Source organism: Chiloscyllium plagiosum, unplaced genomic scaffold (genome assembly GCF_037043375.1).
Source record: "Chiloscyllium plagiosum isolate Xiang-an unplaced genomic scaffold, Cpla_swu_hap1 HiC_scaffold_6, whole genome shotgun sequence".
NCBI classification, from domain to species: domain Eukaryota; kingdom Metazoa; phylum Chordata; class Chondrichthyes; order Orectolobiformes; family Hemiscylliidae; genus Chiloscyllium; species Chiloscyllium plagiosum.
Window position 1 is genome coordinate 19459266 of NW_028270144.1, and position 22216 is coordinate 19481481.

Here is a 22216-nt window from a genome sequence, read left to right on the forward strand (position 1 = left end):
GCATTATTCAGGACATTTTGGAGAGAGAATTTTAAAACTCAACAGGTGGGAGACACATAGGATGAAGTGGAATGTTGGCTTTTCAACCAGTACAACTCTCCACTGATTTCAACAAAGTATACTTTTAAAGTGCGTGCAAAACCAAAACTACACCCAAGAATTGTGCAAAGAAAGACCAAGAAAATGGTTAAGAAAAAGAAAATAGAACAAACTAGCGAGAAGTGTAAAAGATTGACTGCAAAAGTTTTTATAGGAATGTAAAAAGGAAAAGTGAGCAAAAATAAATATGGTTCTGCAGTAACTGCAGAGGCTGGTACCCCATTACCAAGTCACCCTGTATTTACACATGTACAGAACACGGACACTGACCAGCTAGCTCACAGCCAGTCTCTCGAGTGAGGAGACTCAGACTCTTTTTTTTATATATTTTCTTTTTTTTTACAACAGGTGTACGAATCTTTATTCAATTTCCACCACCAGGAAGAAAGGAAACACAAGGGTGGCCAGTGACAAGCAGTGCCCTTCTCAGAGGGCAATGCTGCGTGATCAAACAGTGAGGAAGAGGACAGGGATCAAATCAAAATAGAGTTAGAGAGGGAAATAATACACTCCACCCCCTATGGTGCCCACCTTTACCTGAAAATCTCAAGGGTGTTGGTGGACACCGTGTGCTCCTTCTCCAGGGACACCTGGGCTCTGACATACCCATGGAACAGACTCGTTTTTATTTCTTTTTAATGTTTTTTCTTTCTTCTTTTTTTTCCAGAAGAAACAAAACTTCAAAATAAACTCCTCCTCAATGGGAAGACACCAACATAATCAGTCTCCTCTCCTCCTTTTTGGAGTTACCAAAAAGAAAAAAAAAACGTGTGTCAGAGGAGATACCCTGTAACTCTCTTTCCATTTGCTATATTTGCTCATGACAAAGCCAATTGTAGTGCCTGTTTGAAGTCCAATTGGGCTTCAGCTAGTAGGCACTTTTGCGGGTTACATTATTAATCCCACTTACCAAACGGTCTCTCAGCATATTATTCAGGGTTAACGCAAAATCTCATGCCTCGGTCAGTCATCTTAACCTCATCAAAAATTGCGATATGGATTCCCCTGGTTCTTGAACTGCCAAGTAAAACCAATAGCATCTCAGAATTATGGGAGGCCTGGGATCATAATATTCCTTAACTAAATCCATCAACTCTTGAAAAAGACTTTAGTATTTGGTGCCTCAGAGAAATTTAGGCTCCTAATAACCAAAACAGCCACGGGTCCCCAAACAGTCAGAAGAATTACTCTTTGCTTCTCCTCTGCCCCAATGTCATTTGCCTAGAGATAAAAATGTATTCTTTCCACACACTGGGCCCAGTCTTTGGCAACAGGATCGAACAAGTTAAGCTTCTCAAATAAAAGGCATTATGTCAGAAATGCTGAACCAGTCTCAAAGATGACTGTTGGGAGTAAATTTTCTTCAGGAGCATACTATTTTTTCTCATCGCCACTGAAATAATTGCACAGAGGCTAGTATCTAATCATCAAGTCACCCTTCATTTACAGCTGCACAATACATGAACTTTGACCAGCTAGCTCAGAGCCAGTTCCTTGAGTGAGAAGATTCTCTGAGACTCCTGCTTATATCTGTCAGCCAGGGATCTCATACTCAGTGGGATCCACCTTGTCAAACTCATCCCAATCATTACAGATTCATTACAAGGAGGGTCAGGAGAATTTATAACAGGGAACAAGGAAGTGGCAGCAAACCTAAACAGGTAATTAATGTTTCTTCATGGAGAAAATTATTCAAAACTCCTGGAAATAGTAGAGAATTTAGGAATTAGCAAGAAACTCAATATATTAATCTTAGCAAGAAGACATTATTGAGACTTTAAACAGAAAAGTCCTTTAGACCTGATTATCTACTTCTTTGAATGTTAGAAGAGGTGGCCATAGAGATATTGATGTGTTAGCAGTCATAATCACATATTCAACAGACTCTAGAATGACCCTGACAGACTGGAAGATAACAAATGTAACTCCATTGTTTATAGAAAGGAGGGACGGAGATAGAAAAGAGTGAAACTACAGATGTGTTTGCTTAATATCAGTTTCAAGAAAAATACTACAATCTATAACAAAAGATTTGGTAAAAGGGTAGAGTCAACATTGATTTATGAAAGTGAAATCAGTTTTGTTAAACCAACAGAATTTTTTTGAGAAAACAATTACCTACAGATAAGGGGAAACAGATGGATGTGGTATATTTAGATTTTAAGAAGGCTCTCAATAGGTTCACACACAATAGATTACCCATGATGGCCCATCTCCAACCGTTTCTTGATATAGCGTGGAGTGAATCAGAGCACATGGAATCTGAGGAAAAATATTCATGTGGACTGAAAACTGGTTAATGGACAAAAAACAAAGTTGGACCAAATGGGTCATTTTCAGATTGGCAGACTATGACTAATAATAGGGTCCACAAGATTAGGACCTGGGCCCTAGCTGTTCCAATTATTGAGGAGTGATTTAGATCCAAGGATTAAACATGATATTTTCAAGTTTGCAGGTGACTCAAACTAGGTGGGAGTGAGAGGTGCAAGGGGGAAACAAAGCTACTTAAGGGGATCTGGAAATGCTAACTAAGTACACAACCATTTAGAACATGGAATAGTGTGGAGAAATGAGAAATTGTTTACTTTCCTAAGAAAGCCAGAAGGCTCCGTTTGCTGTCAACAGTGCATGTGTACTACATACTACTTAAATTCTTGCACATGTATTTAAATAGGTTCAGGTTTGAATGGGATGCAGCCGAATTGGAGGAGGATGCCCCCTCTCATGTGCTTACTTCTGCTCCCCATCTTCACAATATATGACCATGCCTTTATTACCCCCTCCTCACCTCTCTCACTTCTCCCTCTCCATCCCCCACTTCTTGCTATATCCTCACTCTCCCCTTCATCCCGCTACATCATCACTCCCCTGCATCTTCCTCTCCAACCCAAATCTCTTCCTACCACATCCGCACTCTCCTGCTCCTCCTGCCACATTCTACCTGTTTGGAGTTTGCACGCTCTCCCTTTGTCTGCGAGGGTTTCCTCTAGGTGCTTTGGTTTCCTCCCATAGTTCAAAGATGTGCAGGTTAGGTGGATTAGTCATGGGAAATGCAGCATTACAGGGATGAGCCAGGGTAATGGGTCTGAATGAGATGCTCTTCAGTGGGGCAGTGTGGACTCAGCAGGCTGAATTGTCTGTTTCCACACTGCAGGGATTCTATGATTCACTCTAGATGGAAGTGGTCATGGGTTTGGAAAGTGCTGTCTGAGGAGTTTTGGTGAATTTCTGCAGTACATAGATAGTACGTATTGCTGCTATTGAGCATCAGTGTTGGAGGGAGTAGATGCTTGTAGATGTCGTGCCAATTACTGGTGTCAGGGCTACTTTATCCTGGATGGTATCAATCTTCTTGTGTGTTCTTGTAGCTGCATTCATCCAGTCAAGGGGAGAGGATTCTATCCTACTCCTGACTTTTGCATTGCAAAAGTGGACAGGATCTGGGGAAGTCAGGAGGTGAGTTACTTACTGCAGTTTTCTTAGCCTTTGACCTGCTCTTATAGCCACGGCATTTATGTGGCGAGTTCAGTCAAGTTTCTGATCAATGATAATTCCCAGGATGTTGATAGTGGGGAATTCAGTGATGGTAACACCATTGAATGTCAAGGGACAGTGATTAAATTGAGTCTTGTTGGTGACGGTCATAACCTGGCATTTGCACAGCACAAATGTTACTTGCCAGTTGTCAGCCCAATCCTGGATATTGTCCAGATCTTGTTGCATTTGAACATGGACTGCTTCAGTATCTGAGGAGTCGTGAATGGTGCTAAACATTGTACAATCATGAACGAGCATCCCCACTTCTGATCGTATAATGGAGGGAAGGCTATTAATGAAGCAGCTCAAGATGTGCCAGATATGTCTCCAACCAGTGGAGAGTTTGCCCCCAGTTTTGCTAAAGCTCCTTGATACCACATTTGGTCGAATGCAGCCTTGATGTCATCTCACCTCTGGAATTCAGCTACTTTGTCCATGTTTAAATCAAGGCTGTAATGAAGTGAAGAGCTGAGTGGCTTTGGTGGAACCAAACTGGGAATCACTGAGCAGGTTATTGCAGAGCAGGTGCTGTTTGATAGCACTATTGATGACACCTTCCATCACTTTACAGGTGATCGTGAGCAGACTGATGGAGCAGTAATTGGCCTGCTTTTTATGCACAGGACATAGCTGGGCAATGTTCCACGTTGTCGAGAAGATGTCAGTATTGTATATGTACTGTAACAGATTGGCTGGAGGAGCAGCACGTTCTGATGCACAAACCTTCACTATTATTGCTGGAATATTTTTAGGGCCCATCTCCAACCGTTTCTTGATATAGCGAGGCGTGAATCAAACTGGTTGATGATTGAGATCTGTAATGTTGGGGACTACTGAAGGAGGTCGAGATGGATCACCCATACAGCGCTTCTATCTGAAGACTGCTATAAGTGCTTCAGCCTTATCTTTTTCACTGATGTGTTGGACTCTCCCCATCATTGAGGATGTGGATATTTGTGGAGTTGTTTAATTGTCCACCAACATTCAGGGCTGGATATGACAGGATTGCAGAGCTTAGACCTGATCCACTGGTTGTGGGATCGCTCAACTCTATCACTTGCTGCTTATGCTGTTTGGTGTGCAAGTATTATTGTTTCACCAGATTGATAACTCACCTTCAGGTACGCCTGGTCCCATTTCTCTCCTACACTCTCCATCGAACCAGGGCTAATTCCCTGTCTTGATGGTAATGGTTGAGTAGGGGAAATACTCGGCCGTGAGATTACAGATTGTGATAGAGTACAACTCTGTTACTGGTGATGGCCCACAGTCCTTCTTGGAAGCCCAGTCTTGAGTTGCTAGATCTGTTTGAAGTCTAACCCAATTAGCACAGTGATAACTGTTGTACCACTCAACACAATGGAGATTATTCTCAATGTGAAGCGGGACATCATCTCCACAAGGACTGTGGGGTGGTTGCTCTTACTGATGCAGGCAGCAGATTGGTAAGGATGAGGTCAAGTATGTTTTTCCCTATTCTTGGTTACCTCACCACCTGCTTGGTGGTGGACATTGAAATCCCCCAGCCAGAATACATTTTGTGCCCTTGTCATCTGCAGTGGTTCCTCTAAGTGTTGTTCAACATGGAAAAATACCAAATCATCAACTGAGGGAGGATGGTACGTGGTAATCAGCAGGAGGTTTCCTTGTCCATGTTTAACCTGAAGCCACGAGACTTCATGAGGTCCAGAGTCAATGTTGAGGACTCACAAGACAACTCCCTCCTGACAGTATACCATTCTGCTGGGTCTGTCCTGCTGATGGACATAACTAGGTATGGTAATGGAGTGTCTGGAACAGTGTAAGGTATTATTCCGTGAGTATGACTATATTGCCTGACTAGTCTGTTGTCAACTCTTCCAATTCTGGCACCAGCTCCCAGATGTTCATAAGGAGGACTTTGCAGGGTTGACAGGGCTGTTTCTGCCATTGTCTTTTCCACTGCCTACGTCGATGCCAAGTGATCCATCTATTTTCATTTCCTTCAGACTTTGTAGCAATGGGTACAATTGAATGGCTAACTAAGTTCAGAGGGCAATTGAGATCAACCACAGTGCAGTGGTTCTCAAGTCACATGTAGGCCAAACCAGGTAAAGATGGCAAATTTCCTTCCTTGAAGGACATTAGTGCACCAGATGGGCTTTTCTGACAATGATTTCAATTTTTAAAAATTGAAATTCCACCATCTGTCTTGGTGGGATTCGAAACTGGATGCCCATAACATTAGCGAGTTTCTGGATTAATGGTCAAGCAATAATATCACTCAGCCATCACCTCCTTATTGATAGAGAAAAGCATCAAGCAATAGAGGGGACAATCCAGGAAAACAGTGTGGAAGTAGAAGATCAGCCACAATCTCACTGAATGGTGAAGCGGGCTCAAATGGCTGTTTGGCCAGTCCCACTCCTATTTCTTTTGTTCGTGCATTAATTGCAACAGCTTGATCCATGAAAATCGAGGTAAACTTTTACAAAATATTCTGTATTTTAAGCCAAATGTCCCATGTTGACTTCTGTCAAAGACTGATAATTACAAAATATTCATCTTACAGGTACATAAACAATTTCAAAATGCATATTACACACCTCTTATGCTCATAGATAATATTGCAGAACAGGTACTTCAGGTCACATCCTTTATTTTGCCCTCGACTTCCTCCTTCTGCTTACAATACTTAATGAAACTTAATTCACACCCAAAGGAAAAAAAAATATATACAGCACATTTCACAACCTCTGGATGTGTCAAGCCCAATGAAATAGGTATAAATGTAATGAAGTCAGAGTTGCAGATAATTTGTGTACAGAAAACTCCCACAAGCACAAACATTTTATAAAGTGATCAGACAAAGCTTTTTGAGGAATGTTAGTCAAGAGATGAATATTGTCAAGAATAATTTGGAGAATGCCATGGTTCCTCTTTGATTTAGTGCCATGGGAGCTATTATAATTAGGAGAGGATTGAGGTACTTTTAATTTAATGTCTATTCCATGAGACAGCATTTCCTTCATTACAATTCCTTCAGCTACAGGGTACATCAGCCAGAATTTGGTGCTCAGGTCTCTGGAGTGTCAAAACATATCTGAGTGAAAAGGCATATGTGACCCACTGATCAAAACTACTCCGAGCATAAAGAACCATCCCAGAACACACAAATACTGAAATTGACCATTATATATGCACACATACCCAGATCTTTATACAGCTCCTCTACAGCTTAACAAAAAATGTATGAAGACATTCCATTGAGACATTAGTTAATGGAACATGATGCAGTGATGTAAAAGCAATTAATTAAATGCTTACCAAAAGAGATTTTATGGAGCATCTTAGATAAAGTCAGTGAGATAGAAAAGTGATGAGATTTAAGTAGTGAATTCCAGAGCCTATAGCTCAGACATCTGAGGACACAACAGACAGGAGGGAAGCAAATGAAACCTGAGATTTGTAAGAAGCCAGAAGTGAAGGAGTGTAGATAAATCAGAGTGTTTATTTTAATTCACAGCATTATGCTAAATTCACCAGCATTTAGTCCCCATTCCTAATTGCCTCAGATGGGGTAGTAGTGAGCTGACTTCTTTAACCACTACAGTCCACCTGATGTACAATTCTGTTTGGGAGGGGGTTCCAGGACTTCTATCCAGTGATAGTGAATGAATGATAATGTGGTTTCAGGACAGGGGTAGGATTTGAAGGGAATCTTGAAGGTGGTAGTGTTCCTACGCATCTGCAGCACTTGTCTTCCTATTCAGTAAAGGTCACAGGTTTGAAAGGGCTAAGAGGCTGTGGCGAGTTGTTGCAGCAGATCTCTTAAATAGAACACACTGCTGCGTCTGTGTACTGGTGTTGAAGTGAATGAACGTGCCAATGAAGGTGCCAATGAAGCAGGATACGTTGTCCTGGATGGTGTTGAGATTCTTAAATGTTGGATCTGCACTCATTCAGAAAAGCGAAAAGTATTGCAACACACTCCTGGGTTCTGGACTGAAGGATATTAATGAGAGTCAGAAGGATAAGGCCAAGCAGGAATTCTATTTTAAAAAAGACCTTTCTTGACTGGCAGCCAATGTATGGCATTAAGGACCAGGGTCGATGGATGAATGGGACTGCATGCACATTTCAGCAGAATTTTGAATGACCCAAACTTAAAGAAGTTGACAGACTGGCCAAGGATGAAGTGGAACAGTCGGGGGCCTGGAAGGATATTCCATCTGCTAAGCTTGTGGTGAGCAGGCAGCAAAAAATCTTGTGGTTGTGCCAATGGAAGTAACTTGGGCCATTTGCTTGTGCTAGCCCTCTGACAGCCGTGGAATTGGGCTCCTTCCCCACACACAACAGAAATTGCTGGAGAAACTCGGAGGGTCTGTGGAGTGAAAGCAGAGGTAACGTTTCGGGTCCAGTGACCCTTCGGGAGAACTGAACTGAACTGACCCTGCTGTGCTGTTCCAGCACCACTCTGATCTAGACACTGATCTCCAGCATCTGCAGTCCTCACTTTCGCCCTGCAGCTGGGAAAGTTGAAAAATATCTTCTGGAGAGTTTGCTCTCTCAGGCAGTGTTTGAGAGACAAGGTCCATTCCAGGCTGCTTATGGCCGGCGGGACTGAGAGCTTGACACCGCGAACTCCGAGGGGGTTTTTTCAGCCGCCCTTCTCTCTCACCCACCCGAGGGGGCTGTTGCTAAGGCGGTTGGCAAGGGTTGGCAAGGCGGTTGGGAAAGTGGGCTCGCCGCAGGTTACCTTGCAATCGCCGACCTCCGGCTCGCAGAAGTTGACAGGGGCCAAGCCCGGCAGGTAGAAACCCGAAGCGATTCCCAGGGCGGCCGCCAGCAGCACCAACGCCGGGATCGGTGAACGAGACTTGAAGACATCCAACGCCATCGCCCGACCTTCCCCTCAGCCGGTGCTCACTAACGGCCGGCCGCCGGCCCTCTCTGGCTGCGCGCGCACCAATCCCCTTTCTCACCGATTCCCTCTCACAACTCCCCAACCGCGAAACGTCACAAAACCGGACACGTCATCCGTGCTCTGCGCACTGCTCTCTGGGATATTGGATGAGTCCTCCATTGTGACGGTTAAATTTTTGTCAGCGGCGTGTTTGATTGTCTGTTTCGGTTTCTTTGAATTACACCCGAAACGAAGAATGAGCGAGAATTCGTCAAGACTAGTGACCAAAGGCAGGGAAACAGTTTATGGTCTGAAATTAGAAGTTGCTGGAAAAGTTTGGCAGCGAAATCCAAGTTAACGTTTCGGGTCCGGTGACCCTTCCTCAGAGCCTTTCGGCTTAACTCTGATTTCTCTCCACAGCTGCTGCCGGACCTGCTGAGTTTTTGCCCCCCGCAACCACTGTTTTTTTGTTTTTGATTTGCAGCATCCGCTCGGTCTCTATTATGATCTGAAGTGGTTGTGAACTCCACCCGCCCTATTCGCTACTGCTCCTCGACCACCACCTTTCGGGTCTCCCAGGTCAGAGCGTGGAACTGCTTTGTCCTCCGGGGCATTTTTGGTTTGCCCTGGCGAATTCCTCAACCAGGGGCTGCACATAGTTTCTGACGGGGGTTTTATTCAGTTCATTTGTGGGTTTTGGGTATTGCTGGCAAAGCCATGCATACTGCCCTTCTCTAATTGCCCTGCAGAAAGTGATGAGCTGTCTTCTTGAACGGTTGCAGTTCATGTTATGTTGAAACACCCACCGAGCACAATTAGGGGTGTTCCTTCATTTTCACTGAGTCAATACCTTGGAATTGTGATTTGGTTCCAAGCCAGAATGTTCTGTAGCTTGGTTCGAAACTTGTTTGTGGTGTTATTTCCCATTGTAGCCCTTGAATTTTCCACAGGGTTGAATTCGAGACTTGCTGTAGTGCAACTCTTGTGTAGTTGAAAAGTGTGGCACTGGAAAAACACAGCAGGTCAGGCAGCAACCGAGGAGCTGGAGACGTTTCAGGCATAAGCCCTTCACCAGTGACTCTTGTATAGTACAGACAGTTGTCATTGTGCATCAATGATGGAGACAGTGAATATTTAAAGTTGTGAATGAGGTGCCACAAGTGGGCTGCTTTACGTTGGGTAGTATTGAACTTCTTGAGTGTTGTCGGAGCTATACTGTTCCAAGGAAAGTGGTGATATTAATCAGACTTTTGACATGTGCCTGATACAGACCTTGGACAGGCTTTAGTGAGTCAGGAGGTGCCATACCCAACCTGCTGTTATAGTTAGTGTTTTTTTAAAATGTTTTTCTTTTCCTTTTTTTCTACCCTCACACTACTGCCTAACTGTGGTAGTGTTTATATTTCCCCTGGCACCCATGTTGTTTGTGTGCAGGTGTGAGATACAGTGAAAGACAACAGATACATAAATCTTTATTCAGTTTCCACCTCCAGGAAGAAAGGAGACACCCAAGTGGTCAGTGACAAGCAGTGCCCTTCTCAGAGGACAATGCTGTGTGATCAAACAGTTAGGGAGAGGGCAGGAATCCAGTCAAAGCAGAGTTGGAGGGGGAAACAAAATACTCCACTCCCTATGGTGCCCACCTTTCCCTGAAAATCTCGAGAGTGTTGGTGGACACCATGTGCTCCTTCTCCAGGGACACCTGGGCTCTGACATACCTGTGGAAGAGGGGCAAGCAATTGGCACTAATGACTCCCTCCATGAACTGCTGCCTGGACCTGTTTATGGCCAGTTTGGCCAGGTCCTGGAGCAGACCCACAAGGAGATCCTCTGACCTATCCTTCTTCCATCGCACAGGGTGCCCAAAGTTCAGGAGTGTGGGCCTGAAGTGCAACCAAAAACAGAGGAGAAGGTTTTTAAGGAATTCAAAAAGGGAGTGCAAGCGCCCACACCCCATATATACAGTAGTTTTGATTGCCTGGGAGAAGAATGTGATTAACCACTGTTAATCTTTTTTTTCTTTCTTTTCCATCCTTCCAGAGGAATGTATAGTGGAATCTTGGGTGGTTGTGAATACATTCTGATACACAAAATGTCACAATTGGACCACAGGCTGGATGGATCAGGGGGTCTTTTTCACTCATTATTCATATGGTGCCAAATCTTGATTGGCACCCCATCCATCAAGTTAAGTGTTCACTTCCTGTTATCATCAGAGTGGCAGGAGCAGCAGTGTATCATATGCAAGATGCCCTACAGCAACTTAAGTGTTCTTCGGCCATCCCAATCTGCAGACTCCATCGCTAAGAAGGTCAAGGGCAGCAGATGCATGGGAATGTCATGATATGAGAGTTCCCTTACAACTCCACACCACCTTCAGATGGAAATATGTTGATGATGCCTCCACTGCTACTGGGTGAAATTCTTGGAACTCCCTTCCTACCAACAGTGGATGTACCGACATTACATGCACTGCACTATTTTAAAGCAATGTCTCAGAACCTCCTTCTCACGATAATTAAAGATGACTGGCTCAGTCAGTGATACCTATATTCTGTAAAAGAATAAATAATTTAAAAGTTTCTTTCAAAGTCCAATCTAGAACTTCAGTGCAAAACTTGGGTTGAAATTTCAATGTATTTATAGAGCACCTTTCCTGACCTCGGGCTGTTGCATCATTTTGCAGACAATAAAGTCGTTCTTTAAACCTTGTCCCTGATATAGAAAATGCATTCCCATATTAAAGTCCCACGAACAATTGTGATATAAGTCACCAGATAAACTGTTTTACGAATGCTGTTTGAGGGCTAATTACCGGCCAGTTTAGAAGAGTAAGAGGTGATCTCAGTGAAACAGACAAGATGCTGAGGGGCCTTGACAGGGTAGATGTTGAGAAGATGTCCCCACCGGTGGGGACTTCTCAAACAAAAGGACACAGTTACACAATACTCCTTTAAAACTATGATATCAAAGGAATTTCTTCTGAATGTAGTGAATGTCTCGAATTCACTATCCCAGAGAAAGTGAAGGCTAGAACTCTGAAAGTATTAAAGAAAAGGTAGATAAGATGACGGTAAAGTAGGGCAGTCCAGCCAGAGCTCATCCCCTCTGCCCATTCTTTTTCTTTTTTTTCTCCCTCTTTTTCTCCCTTCTGTGAGTTTCTTCTCATCTTCTACCTTCTTGGACTTGCAGCCTCAGACATCTAGCCCTGGCCTCTGAAGTGGATTTGGTCCATAGCGGAGACACCAGTGACCCAGAGCAGGTATGCCAGTGACCTGGAGTGGGGAAGACAACGACCTGGTGCGGGAGCACTTGCCCATTATGGAGTGTGACAACAATCAGTAGTCAGAACACGTGGAGGTCCCTGTGCTGGTCTGCTGTGGACAGCCCTTGGAGAGAAACTGTGACAAGTCTTTTTAACTTTGCTTCTTGTTTTTCTGACCTAAGTTATACTGTGTAGAGCTGTAATGTAATTTTTTTCTTCGTTTCTCTATTCTGTTACTAAGGATTGTACCTATGTACTTTGTACTTAAGATGGCACTGTGTGTTGGTGATATTGTTACACTAACTAATCTTGCAACGGAAGAAGCTGTACCTAAGATGACATTGTAAGTGGTGACTTACAAACTTTTCACTACTCATTTGAGTGCATGTGACAATAAGGCTAATTCAATTCAACTTTTTTTTTTGAAATGTTGAAGACTTGAGGGCTATAAGGAGCTAGTCTTAACGACACGGGGTAAACCCCTTTGCTAATTTAAACCGGCAGCACAGAAAAGATTCACCCTATGCTGTAATCTGTTAGAATTTGAGAAGCAAGGCGCAATCCCAGAGGTAAATATTTAAAGTAAAAGTTAACAACTTTGTTCTTTAATACAACAGAGAATATTAAAACCAACAACTACGTACAATTCCTTTCTCGTAAACCTATCTTTTACCTTCCACTCTATGATGCTAGTCCAATTTTAGAAAGAAATTCCGATTAAGGTTTACAAAAAAAAAATCATGTTTTAAAACCAGTCAACTTTGTAGTGTTTCGTCTGTAGATTCTCTCCAGGTCAATTTCCTTGTTTTGCTCTGCAAACTCCTTCCCCAGACAGGTACCTCTCAGAGAGCTCTTAAACTAGCAGCCTACATCTGTTGGTCTTTTGGTACTTTTCTCTCAACTGTTCAAATATGTCCGGTTTTATACCCCAAAACCTCGGATCATTTAATTGGTTTTAATATTATGAAAATACTAAATTCAAACGTGTTTAGAGTTTGGTATCCTAGGGCATAATTCAAACAGATTCCCCAAATTTGCATTTGTTTTTGTCTCATAGCAACCCACTACACTCTCTGTATCAACCATGTGTTACATTGTTACCTTGCTCAGAACACTTTGTGCGGTGTCAGGCAGCTTTGCTGGCTTTTCAACTCTTAAAGGGACAGTACCTCTACAGCTTCATAACACTGGCATGAAAGAGAAATTGGGGCTGGTCATCTATGACCTGTTGAATAGCACAACAAGCTTAAGGGGCTTAAAGGCCTATTTTTCCTTGTTCTAATGTTTACTTATAGATCAAAAATCTGTCTAACAACATATTCAATGACCCAGCCTCTACTACTTTCTGGGAATAGAGAAATCCAAAGATTAATAACGAGAGGAAAAAATTCTGCCTCTTCATGTCTTAAACAGAGCTTTTGTTTTCCTTTTTTGTTTTTTTTTCAATTTTTTTCTTATTTTATTCCCCACACTACCGCCTAACAGCGGTAGTGCTTTTTTTTTACCCAGCACCTGTGTGCAGTGAAAGACAACAGGTGTATAAACCTTTATTCATTTTTCACTACCAGGAAGAAAGGAAACACCAAAGTGGCCAGTAGGAGAGCTTTTGTTTTGAAACTGGCAATCTGGAATTCGACTTTCCTGCCCCCATTTCTCCAGAACAGAAATAGTCATTTGTTTAATTGAAAGATTATGATTGACAGATTTTTACCAGGGAACAGAATGAGAGAAAATGAGTCAAAGGAAGTGAGTGGAGTTGAGGTGCAGGTTACGCCAGGCAGCATCCAGGAAGCAGGAGGGTGGAGCAGATAGATGGGAAAGACGATGGACAGATCAAGAGGGCGGTGCTGAGTTGGAGGCTTGGGACTGGGATAAAGTGGGAGAAGGGGAAATGAGGAAACTGGTTAAATCCACAAATAATCCACAACCGTGTGGTTGCAGGGCCCCCAGGTTGAAGATGAGGCATTCTTCCTCTAGGTGTAGGGTGGTTAGGGTTTGGTGATGGAGGAGGCACAGGACCTGCATTTCCTTGGAAGAGTAGAAGTGGGAGTTGAAATGTTTAGCCATGGGGCAGTGGGGTTGGTTGGTGAAGGTGTCTCTGAAATGATCTGCAAGTTGGTGTCCTGTCTCCCCGATATAGAGGAGACAATATCAGATGCAACAGATACAGTAAATGACATTGGTGGAAGTACAGATAAATTTCTGTCATTGTGGAAGGATCCTTTGAAGCCTTGGACGCAGGTCAGTGGGTAGGTATGGACACAGGTTTTGCACTTCCTGTGGTTACAGAGGAAGGTACTGGGAGTGGAGTGTGGGCTGGCAGGGGGGCATGGATCTGACAAGGGAGTTGCGGAGAGAATGCTATCTCTGAAACGCTGATAAGGGTGGGGAGGGAAATGTATCCCTAGTTTGTTGGTGGTGGAAGTGGCGGAGGATGATGCAATGTATACAGAGGTTGGTGGGGTGGAGGTGACGACTAGGGGGTTCTGTCCTTGGGAGGGGTGGGGTTCAAGGATGCAAGTGCAGGAAATGGAGGTGATGTGCTGGAGGGCATCATTGATAATGTGGGAGGGAAGATTGCGGTCTTTGAAGATAGAGCCCATTTGGGATTTTCTTTGGTGGAATTGGTCATCCTGGGAACAGATGTGGCAGAGGTAGAGGAGTTGGGGCTAAGGAATGGCATTTTTACAGGAGGCAGGGTGGGAGGAGGTCTACTCATGGTAGCTGTAGGAGTTAGTGGGTTTATAGTAGATTTCCGTGGTTAGTTGGTCACTGGATTAACCGTGGACATCCAGTCCCAAGCCGCCAACTCGGTATCACCCCAGACCTGTCCCATTTATGTTTCCTATTTATCCACTCCACCCTCCTCGCCGACCTATCACCTCCCCCACCTTCATCTACCTATTGCATTGTCTGCTACCTCAAGAACAAAGGTCAGCTATGTTCTTGATGCACTGTTCACTGATTTTTAAAAATTACCATTGTGCTGTGGAATGAAACTTGTGTGGGTATTCTAGCTAATTTTAAACCTTGAACCAACAATGACAAAAATAAATTTAGTGGTCATTTATGAGTTTTTTGTGTGTTCCGTGAAATTCAGCTAGGTTTGCTTTTTACAAAGTAGGGAATTGGCTGTGAAGTGTGACATAATATCTTAGCACAGATTCTGTCTTTAGTTTTACAACCCCCAGACAAACAAAAGAAAGAAAAACATTTTGCAGAGTTCATAATTAGAGTGTAATTTAATGTGTACATGGTATCATGATGTACTGGCTTGAAATCCTTGTCATTAAGAGAAGTATTACAAGCTGAACAGTGTGATGAGCTATATTCTGTGTGTTGCTGCTTTGATTAAATTAATATTGGAAGAAAGATAATGGGGAATTTTACAGCCTGTATGCAAATAAAGGAGTATCATGCAGCAATGCCCTCTCACTGGCCACTCTGGTGTTACCTTTCTTCCTGGTAGTGGAAATTGAATAAAGATTTGTACATTTATTGTCTTTCACTGTGTCTCACACCTGCACATAGACAACATGGGTGGTGGAAAAAAAAATATAGTGCAAACAAGTGCAGAGTACATTTATTCGTGTAAGTGGATTGAATGTAATCACTGAAGATCGGAATGTGCAGGTGACTGATTTTCAAACTTAAGTGGGAGCAATACAGGAATACTTGAAGGCAGGCTGAAATTTTACTGAAGGCCTAAGGAATATTACAAGGGCTCTGGTGTCTCCTTGTCCTTTTAAATTTCTAAGGTCCCACATGGGACACTGATAGCAAAGGTAAGAGCTCATTGATCCAAGAAAGCTTTGCGAATTGGATCCAGAATTGGCTGAGTGGCAGGAAGCTGAGGGTAATGGTCAAGGGGTGCTTTTGTGACTAGAAGGGATCAGTTTTGGGGTCTTTGCTGTTTGTGGTTTAGACTTTATAAGACAGTTGATCAATAAGTTCATCGATGTGAGAAACAAAGCTCACTCACTTCAATAATTTCAGTCCAAGACAAGATCTGAATCAGTAGTGTCATTTATTTTACACTTGCAAGTGGGTGTGATGTCCACAAAGCAGGGACAAAACACCCTGAATTCAACAAATACTCGATATTTATATAATTTGGTTCCTACATATTTTTTCTTAATTCATTGTCGTCCCCCCCCCCCCCCCCCCCACCACCGTTTATATCCTCCACTTCCCTAAGACCGGTACCCATCCGGCCTTGTCTGTGACAAAATGCTTATTTCTGACCTCACAAGGCCATTTGACCTGATCCCATTCTTTGCTTACCATTATCTACTCCCTCCATCTGTGCTGCCCCTCACAGCATCTTATCACTAAGCCCTTTTAATTGGGGTTTGTTCCTGTGTTTCTGTAAAAGTGGGAAACAGATGTTTATACCTACTGTTTATACAGGCATATCTAATTTAACTGCCTCTCTTCACAGCATTTTATCTAGTGCCTGTATTTCTACCATTGTCTTGCAGTCCCGTTTCTTTCTTGCATACATTTTTAGCTAATACAAAAAAAAATTATGCATTTCCTCCACATCGTTTCCATTCTTGTTGACTCAGCTCCTGGCTGAAACAGTTATACACTGATGTGAGTTCATTTATTTTTATATAATCAATTATAATTGCAGAAGTAACATTAATTTACCTGTATCCCACAATTTCCCCTTTTTCTTTAATTACCATTTGTTATCTTCTGCATTTTTCTTTTAAGCATCACCCCCGAAATTCGCAAGCATCATTCCGGAGATTTCATCCATCTTGGTCTCACTCATCCCCTCATTATTTAGTTAATAAAGTTCTTTTGCCTGATTTCCTTTTAGGGGCATCTTTCATTAAGGCTGTCTCAAGCAGACTTTGGGTGAGCCCTCATATACAGGGTATGATACAACAGCCAATGGCCACCAATACCCCAACTACTACTATCAGGGAAGTAAGGATGGAAACTACCACCCCCTTCTATCTTCCAAACCAGGATTCAAGCCATCCCGTGAGAGATGTGTCTACTCCTGAATTCTCAGCCAGTTCCTCTACTAAGGTAGTCAATCCTCTTAAGGCCCGAGTAATTGAACCATCAGGTGCAGTGTTATTAGGAATAAAGGTACAACAGCTTCCTCCTAACATCACACACACACATACACACTTTTTCTGCTAAAATCATATCAAGGGCAATTCTGTTCTCCCATGCCATCCTACTTGTCGCATGAAGTTGGTCTGATATTCTTTTAACCGCATCTCTTGAATAATTTATAAATCGCTGCTGATTATAGAAAATGTAATTTATCCAATCTACATTTTTATTAATTGTTACCCACCAAAACAGAGCTAACTCAAAGCCTGCTGCAATCTGGTTACGAGCCTTGAATTCATCAGGTACCCCCCGCCCCCCACCCCAGGGACTCCTACCGAATCGAGATAAATCTTGTCATCGAAAGAAGTGTCTACAGTGATCTCTTACCCCTTCCCTTTTTCCCTACTATCTTTTCCTTCTCAAATGCCAGGGTAAATGGAATTGCCAATTGTACAATTGCACATATCCCTCTCCAATCTAGAGGTAGCGTGGGTCTCAATATTTTGCCTCCACAGTACCACCACAGATCCGCTCGGGGAACCTTTAGTGCTGAGTAGTTCCCTCCTTTCTCCGTTTCGGTAACATTTTTAATCTCTGTACATAATTTCAGCTCCCCCAAATCTCTAGACTGACTTGTATCTCGTCTACGCACACACAACGTGTGATTTCCAATTGCGGCGGAAAATGTGGGGGGAGCTTGTACATCTTTCTTCTCCAAGGGAGGGAACATCAGAGATAGGTACAATTCCTATCATTCCATGCAGTCTCATCCTGATACAGGGCTATCATACATTTCATGCCCTTCCTGTCTCGCTTCCACCCGAGCGGAAAGGAAACCACCTGGGCCAAATATCATTTTCATATGTATTATTAATGGTTCCTGAGTCTGATAATCCACAAGTAATAGACGCTGATGCATGCAGCTTAGTGAATTGTGGGGATGTAGATAATCAGGGACAGTATCGCAGCTTTGAGATACATCTTAAGTCCTATGGGGATGGTACTTGGTATAATGGTCTCGTCACAGTACACCAGACCCCCTTCCAACCAGCTCGCGATTGTCCCGATAAAAAGTGTAACCCAATATACCTGACAACAAAGAAAACAACATGGCACGAAGCAATTTTTTTGGGGGGGGCAACTATGAGATACAATTAAATGAAACATTTGGGATAGAAATGAAAGCAAATGGGAAGGATTTTGTGGGCTGTTGTTTTCGAATTAGCGTAGGACAGGGAAAATGGGTGGAATTACTGGATAATGAGATACAACCTTTCACCCCTCCCGCTGATCCTAAAGTAATAAAAATTATAGAGGTAAAGGACTTGAAACAGATTATCAAAATAGAAACTGGGTACGGGAATGCAAAATCCCAATACTAAGAGGGCTAGCATCATAACTCTAAGCATTCCCAGTACTTTAAACATCATGCTGAAGCACAAAACAACTTAATATACAATCCTACAGAAATAATCCCCGCGCTCGCATCGCCACTGTATAATCAGTTACTCAAAGTCTCTTTAGTCTGAGTTTCAGCGGGTCTTGTGTTGATTCAGCTGTCCAGACCTCTTCCTCAACTGGAGATTCCACTGGCCCTTTGATCTGAGTGTAGTAAGTCCAGCCTTTCTCCGCCGTCCTTATTGCCGTTTCGATAGTTAAAAGAGCCTGGTATGGCCCTTCCCAGTCCGGCTGCAATTTAGTCTCTGTCCATGATTTTACTAAAACCCAATCTCCCGGCTGGATGGGATGAACGGTGAATTCAAGGGGTGGAGTCTGTGCCAATAAACCCTGTTTCCTGAGGAAAGACAGAGAGGAGGACAAGCCCTGTATATACTTCTTTAAGAACAAATCTTTAGTTTCGGGAATTAACAATTCTCCATTCGTTCCCAGATAAGGTAATCCAAATAAGATTTCATAGGGGGATAGTCCTAAATCTTTCCTCCGCCAAGGCTCAAGCCCAAAAGGCATCCTTTAAATCTATCACACTAAACCATTTGTGGTCATGGGGGATCTTACTTAATCTCTAATCAGTCCCTCAATTACTGGCTGTAGTCCTCGTGTACCTTCTATGGAAATGGGATATTGTCGCTCACAGACAATGTCCCCTTTCCTATTTAAATTTACTTCAAGGGGAGGGATCTGTAGTCCTCCATGATTCCCTTCCCTAGCCCATACAATAGGGTCTATCTCTCTCTCCATATCCTCTGTCAATATTGCCATTTGTACAACTAATTCTTTTCCTGAATTCCAATCTCCAGTCCTAAGAGGATAATTAAGTCTCTCCCTAGTAAGTTACTTCCTATATCAGGGATATACAACAATTCCCTTGTGACCCTATCCTTAGGACCTTCTATCATCAGAGGTTGAAATACTGGAACAGTAAATCCCTCCCCTTTTACCCCGGAAACAGTAACTGACCGTGTCGACATTCCTACTTTCTTTGGTTTAAAATTCCCCTTTCCTCTCTGTCCTACATGCTGCCACCCACTGCTCCGGTTGCTCAATATTGGTTCCATTCTTTTCCTTAACTACCTCATCAACCGTAGCTACCATCATTTCTACCTTCTGTTTTTGTCTCTCATCCTCTCTCTTTCCAAACACTTTCTGTGCCTCTCTTAACAATTCATCTAATGGTTTTTCACTCCACCCTTCTATCTTTCTCTGTATGTCTGGCCATGCCTTTGTCACAAAATGTACTTTCAAAAGACCCTGTGCCACTGGGTCCTCAGGGTTCATTCCAGAATATTTCCACATTGAGTCTCTTAATCTTTGCAAGAAAGCTGAAGGAGTCTCATCTTTCTCCTGTCTAATTTCAAAGGCTTTAGTCAGATACTGCGACTTCAGAACTGCCTTTCTTATTCCTTTTAGAATCAGGTCTTTCAATTCCCTCATTTCTTCTCTATGCTCCGGGTTTTGATTTTCCCACTGGGGGTCTCTGAGGGGAAACTTCGTCTCTCCCTGTCCAGCATCCCCATCTCCAATCGGGTGTTCCCTGTCCCATATTTTAATGGCTGCTCCCTGTATAAGTCCCCTTTCCTCCCCAGTAAATAGTATATTCAAAATAGACATTAACTCAGCCCACATATACAGACTGGGCCCCAAAAATTGATCAATTTGTTCAAACAACCCTACTGGATCCTCAACCAGGACCTTCATTTCCTTTTTAAACGTTCTGACCTCCTCACTGGTGAGGGGGGCACTCACAAACCCAATCTCTTTGTCCCCTATTGGTACCTCCCGAAGGGGATAAGTCACTACATTCTTCCCCTTCTTCTTTCTTAAAGAAATATTGCGATATTTCTAGCTCCCCATAACTTCAAACACCAATTCATCAATTCATGCTTGACTAACTTTAAAGCCTGTTCCAAACTTGTAATTTATATATTTACATTCATTTATTCAGTATTTAATATTTAAAATGAAAAATGCATACAGTTCCCAATTTTGAAATTCACTGTAATTACCCAGTTTTAGTTCCTTAATTTAAATCCAAAATTAGTTTTCTTAAGTAGTCCTGACCAATCATTGCTCAATTACAATACTATAGGTCGTGAAATAATCAGAGCTGCCTTAAACGAATTTGTCTATTCAAGTTTAAAAAAAACTTCCAAAGCATGAACAATGGCCGAATCCAAGGTCACAGATATTAACCATAGGAGTTTCGTTTTTACTACAATCTAATGTTGAACTGAAACTTCAACTGTCCTCCATAAATCGCTTTTATGTAAAGATAAAAGAGATTAGTTAGAAACTGATAGTAAGGCAGTCATGATCTGTAAAAAGAACAGGAGTTATCACCTTTTTTTTCATAATCTCGATAGAATTCTTAACCTTAAAAGAAATCATGTTAAGTTTCCATAATAAAAATCAGATTCAAAACAGTCCAGGGAATAAAATGCAAACATTCAATCACCAACAAACAAATGTGCATTCAAACCAAATCACAAAGTGTTAAACTTTCTACCAGATGTACAGCTCTTTTCGTTCTCTCTCTCTCACTCATTGACAAATAAATTCAGATATTAACAAACCCAGTCTTCGTCCGACCTGTACTTTGGCCAGAAGACGGCGGGATGAAGAATGGATTCCTTAGTCCATACGAAGCAACAATATTTAATCATCTTTTTCCCTTGTACAAGTATTATTTTGCCAAGTCCACAACATCCTGCCCAAAGGACTTTCTGGAGGTATGTTGTAAGGGACCCCGCCTCCATTTCCATTGCCTTTTTCTTCTTTTGTTTTCCCGGACGGTTTTTCCTTACCCACGGCATAACCCATATTGAGTTCCTTCGTTAGTCCCTTATTAACTACTAAAACTCAATCCCGGACACCAAGGCAATATTTAAAAGTCAATTTTCTTACCTTGGTCTGTGCACAGAGTTGCCTGGCCCCTTTTCGCCGTATTTTCTATCGACCTCCTCTCACTGTCTGATTCAGATGTCTCTCTTGTGGGATTCGTACCAGTCGCCCAAGGGAGCGGACCAAACTGGGACACGAGACCGCTCCTCAATGGGAACGGGACGCTTCTTCCCAGTGTCCAGGGCCAGCCACTCCCCCCGGCGATGGAAGAACATCCCAGACGAGCCCCCAATTGTGAGAAACAAAGCTCACTCACTTCAATAATTTCAGTCCGAGACAAGATCTGAATCAGTAGTGTCATTTATTTTACACTTGCAAGTGGGTGTGATGTCCACAAGGCAGGGACAAAACACCCTGAATTCAACAAATACTCGATATTTATATAATTTGGTTCCTACATATTTTTTCTTATTTCATTGTTCCCCCCCCTGTTTACATCCTCCACTTCCCTAAGACCGGTACCCATTACTCCTGTTTATCTCTTGTCTTATCTGGCCTTGTCTGTGACAAAATGCTTATTTCTGACCTCACAAGGCCATTTGACCTCATCCCATCCTTTGCTTACCATTATCTACTCCTTCCATCTGTGCTGCCCCTCACAGCATCTTATCACTAAGCCCTTTTAATTGGGGTTTGTTCCTGTGTTTCTGTAAAAGTGGGAAGCAGATGTTTATACCTACTGTTTATACAGGCATATCTAATTTAACTGCCTCTCTTCACAGCATTTTATCTAGTGCCTGTATTTCTACCATTGTCTTGCAGTCCCGTTTCTTTCTTGCATACATTTTTAGCTAATACAAAAAAAAATTATGCATTTCCTCCACATAGTTTCCATTCTTGTTGACTCAGCTCTTGGCTGAAACAATTACACACTGATGTGAGTTCATTTATTTTTATATAATCAATTATAATTGCAGAATTACAGAAGTAACATTAATTTACCTATATCCCACATCGATAATATGAAAATTGGTAGGGAGGTAACTAGGAGA

General features: G+C 42.5%; 1 protein-coding gene and 1 long non-coding RNA gene across 2 annotated transcripts in view; one reads left to right on the top strand and one right to left on the bottom strand.

The window, feature by feature from the left end:
* The window catches only part of tm9sf2 (transmembrane 9 superfamily member 2), a 64817-nt gene extending 56259 nt beyond the window's left edge, over positions 1-8558 (bottom strand). The window contains exon 1 of the mRNA XM_043691298.2: positions 8378-8558. Within this exon, the coding sequence (XP_043547233.1) occupies positions 8378-8518 (141 nt within the window). The 5' untranslated portion in view covers positions 8519-8558. The remainder of the gene's footprint in view (positions 1-8377) is intronic.
* Positions 8559-8701: 143 nt separating this feature from the next.
* On the top strand, positions 8702-15224 carry LOC148149719 (uncharacterized). Its single transcript, XR_015757403.1, has 2 exons — positions 8702-8814; positions 11717-15224. It is a non-coding gene; the product is annotated as an uncharacterized LOC148149719 (long non-coding RNA).
* The last annotated feature ends 6992 nt before the right edge of the window (positions 15225-22216 follow it).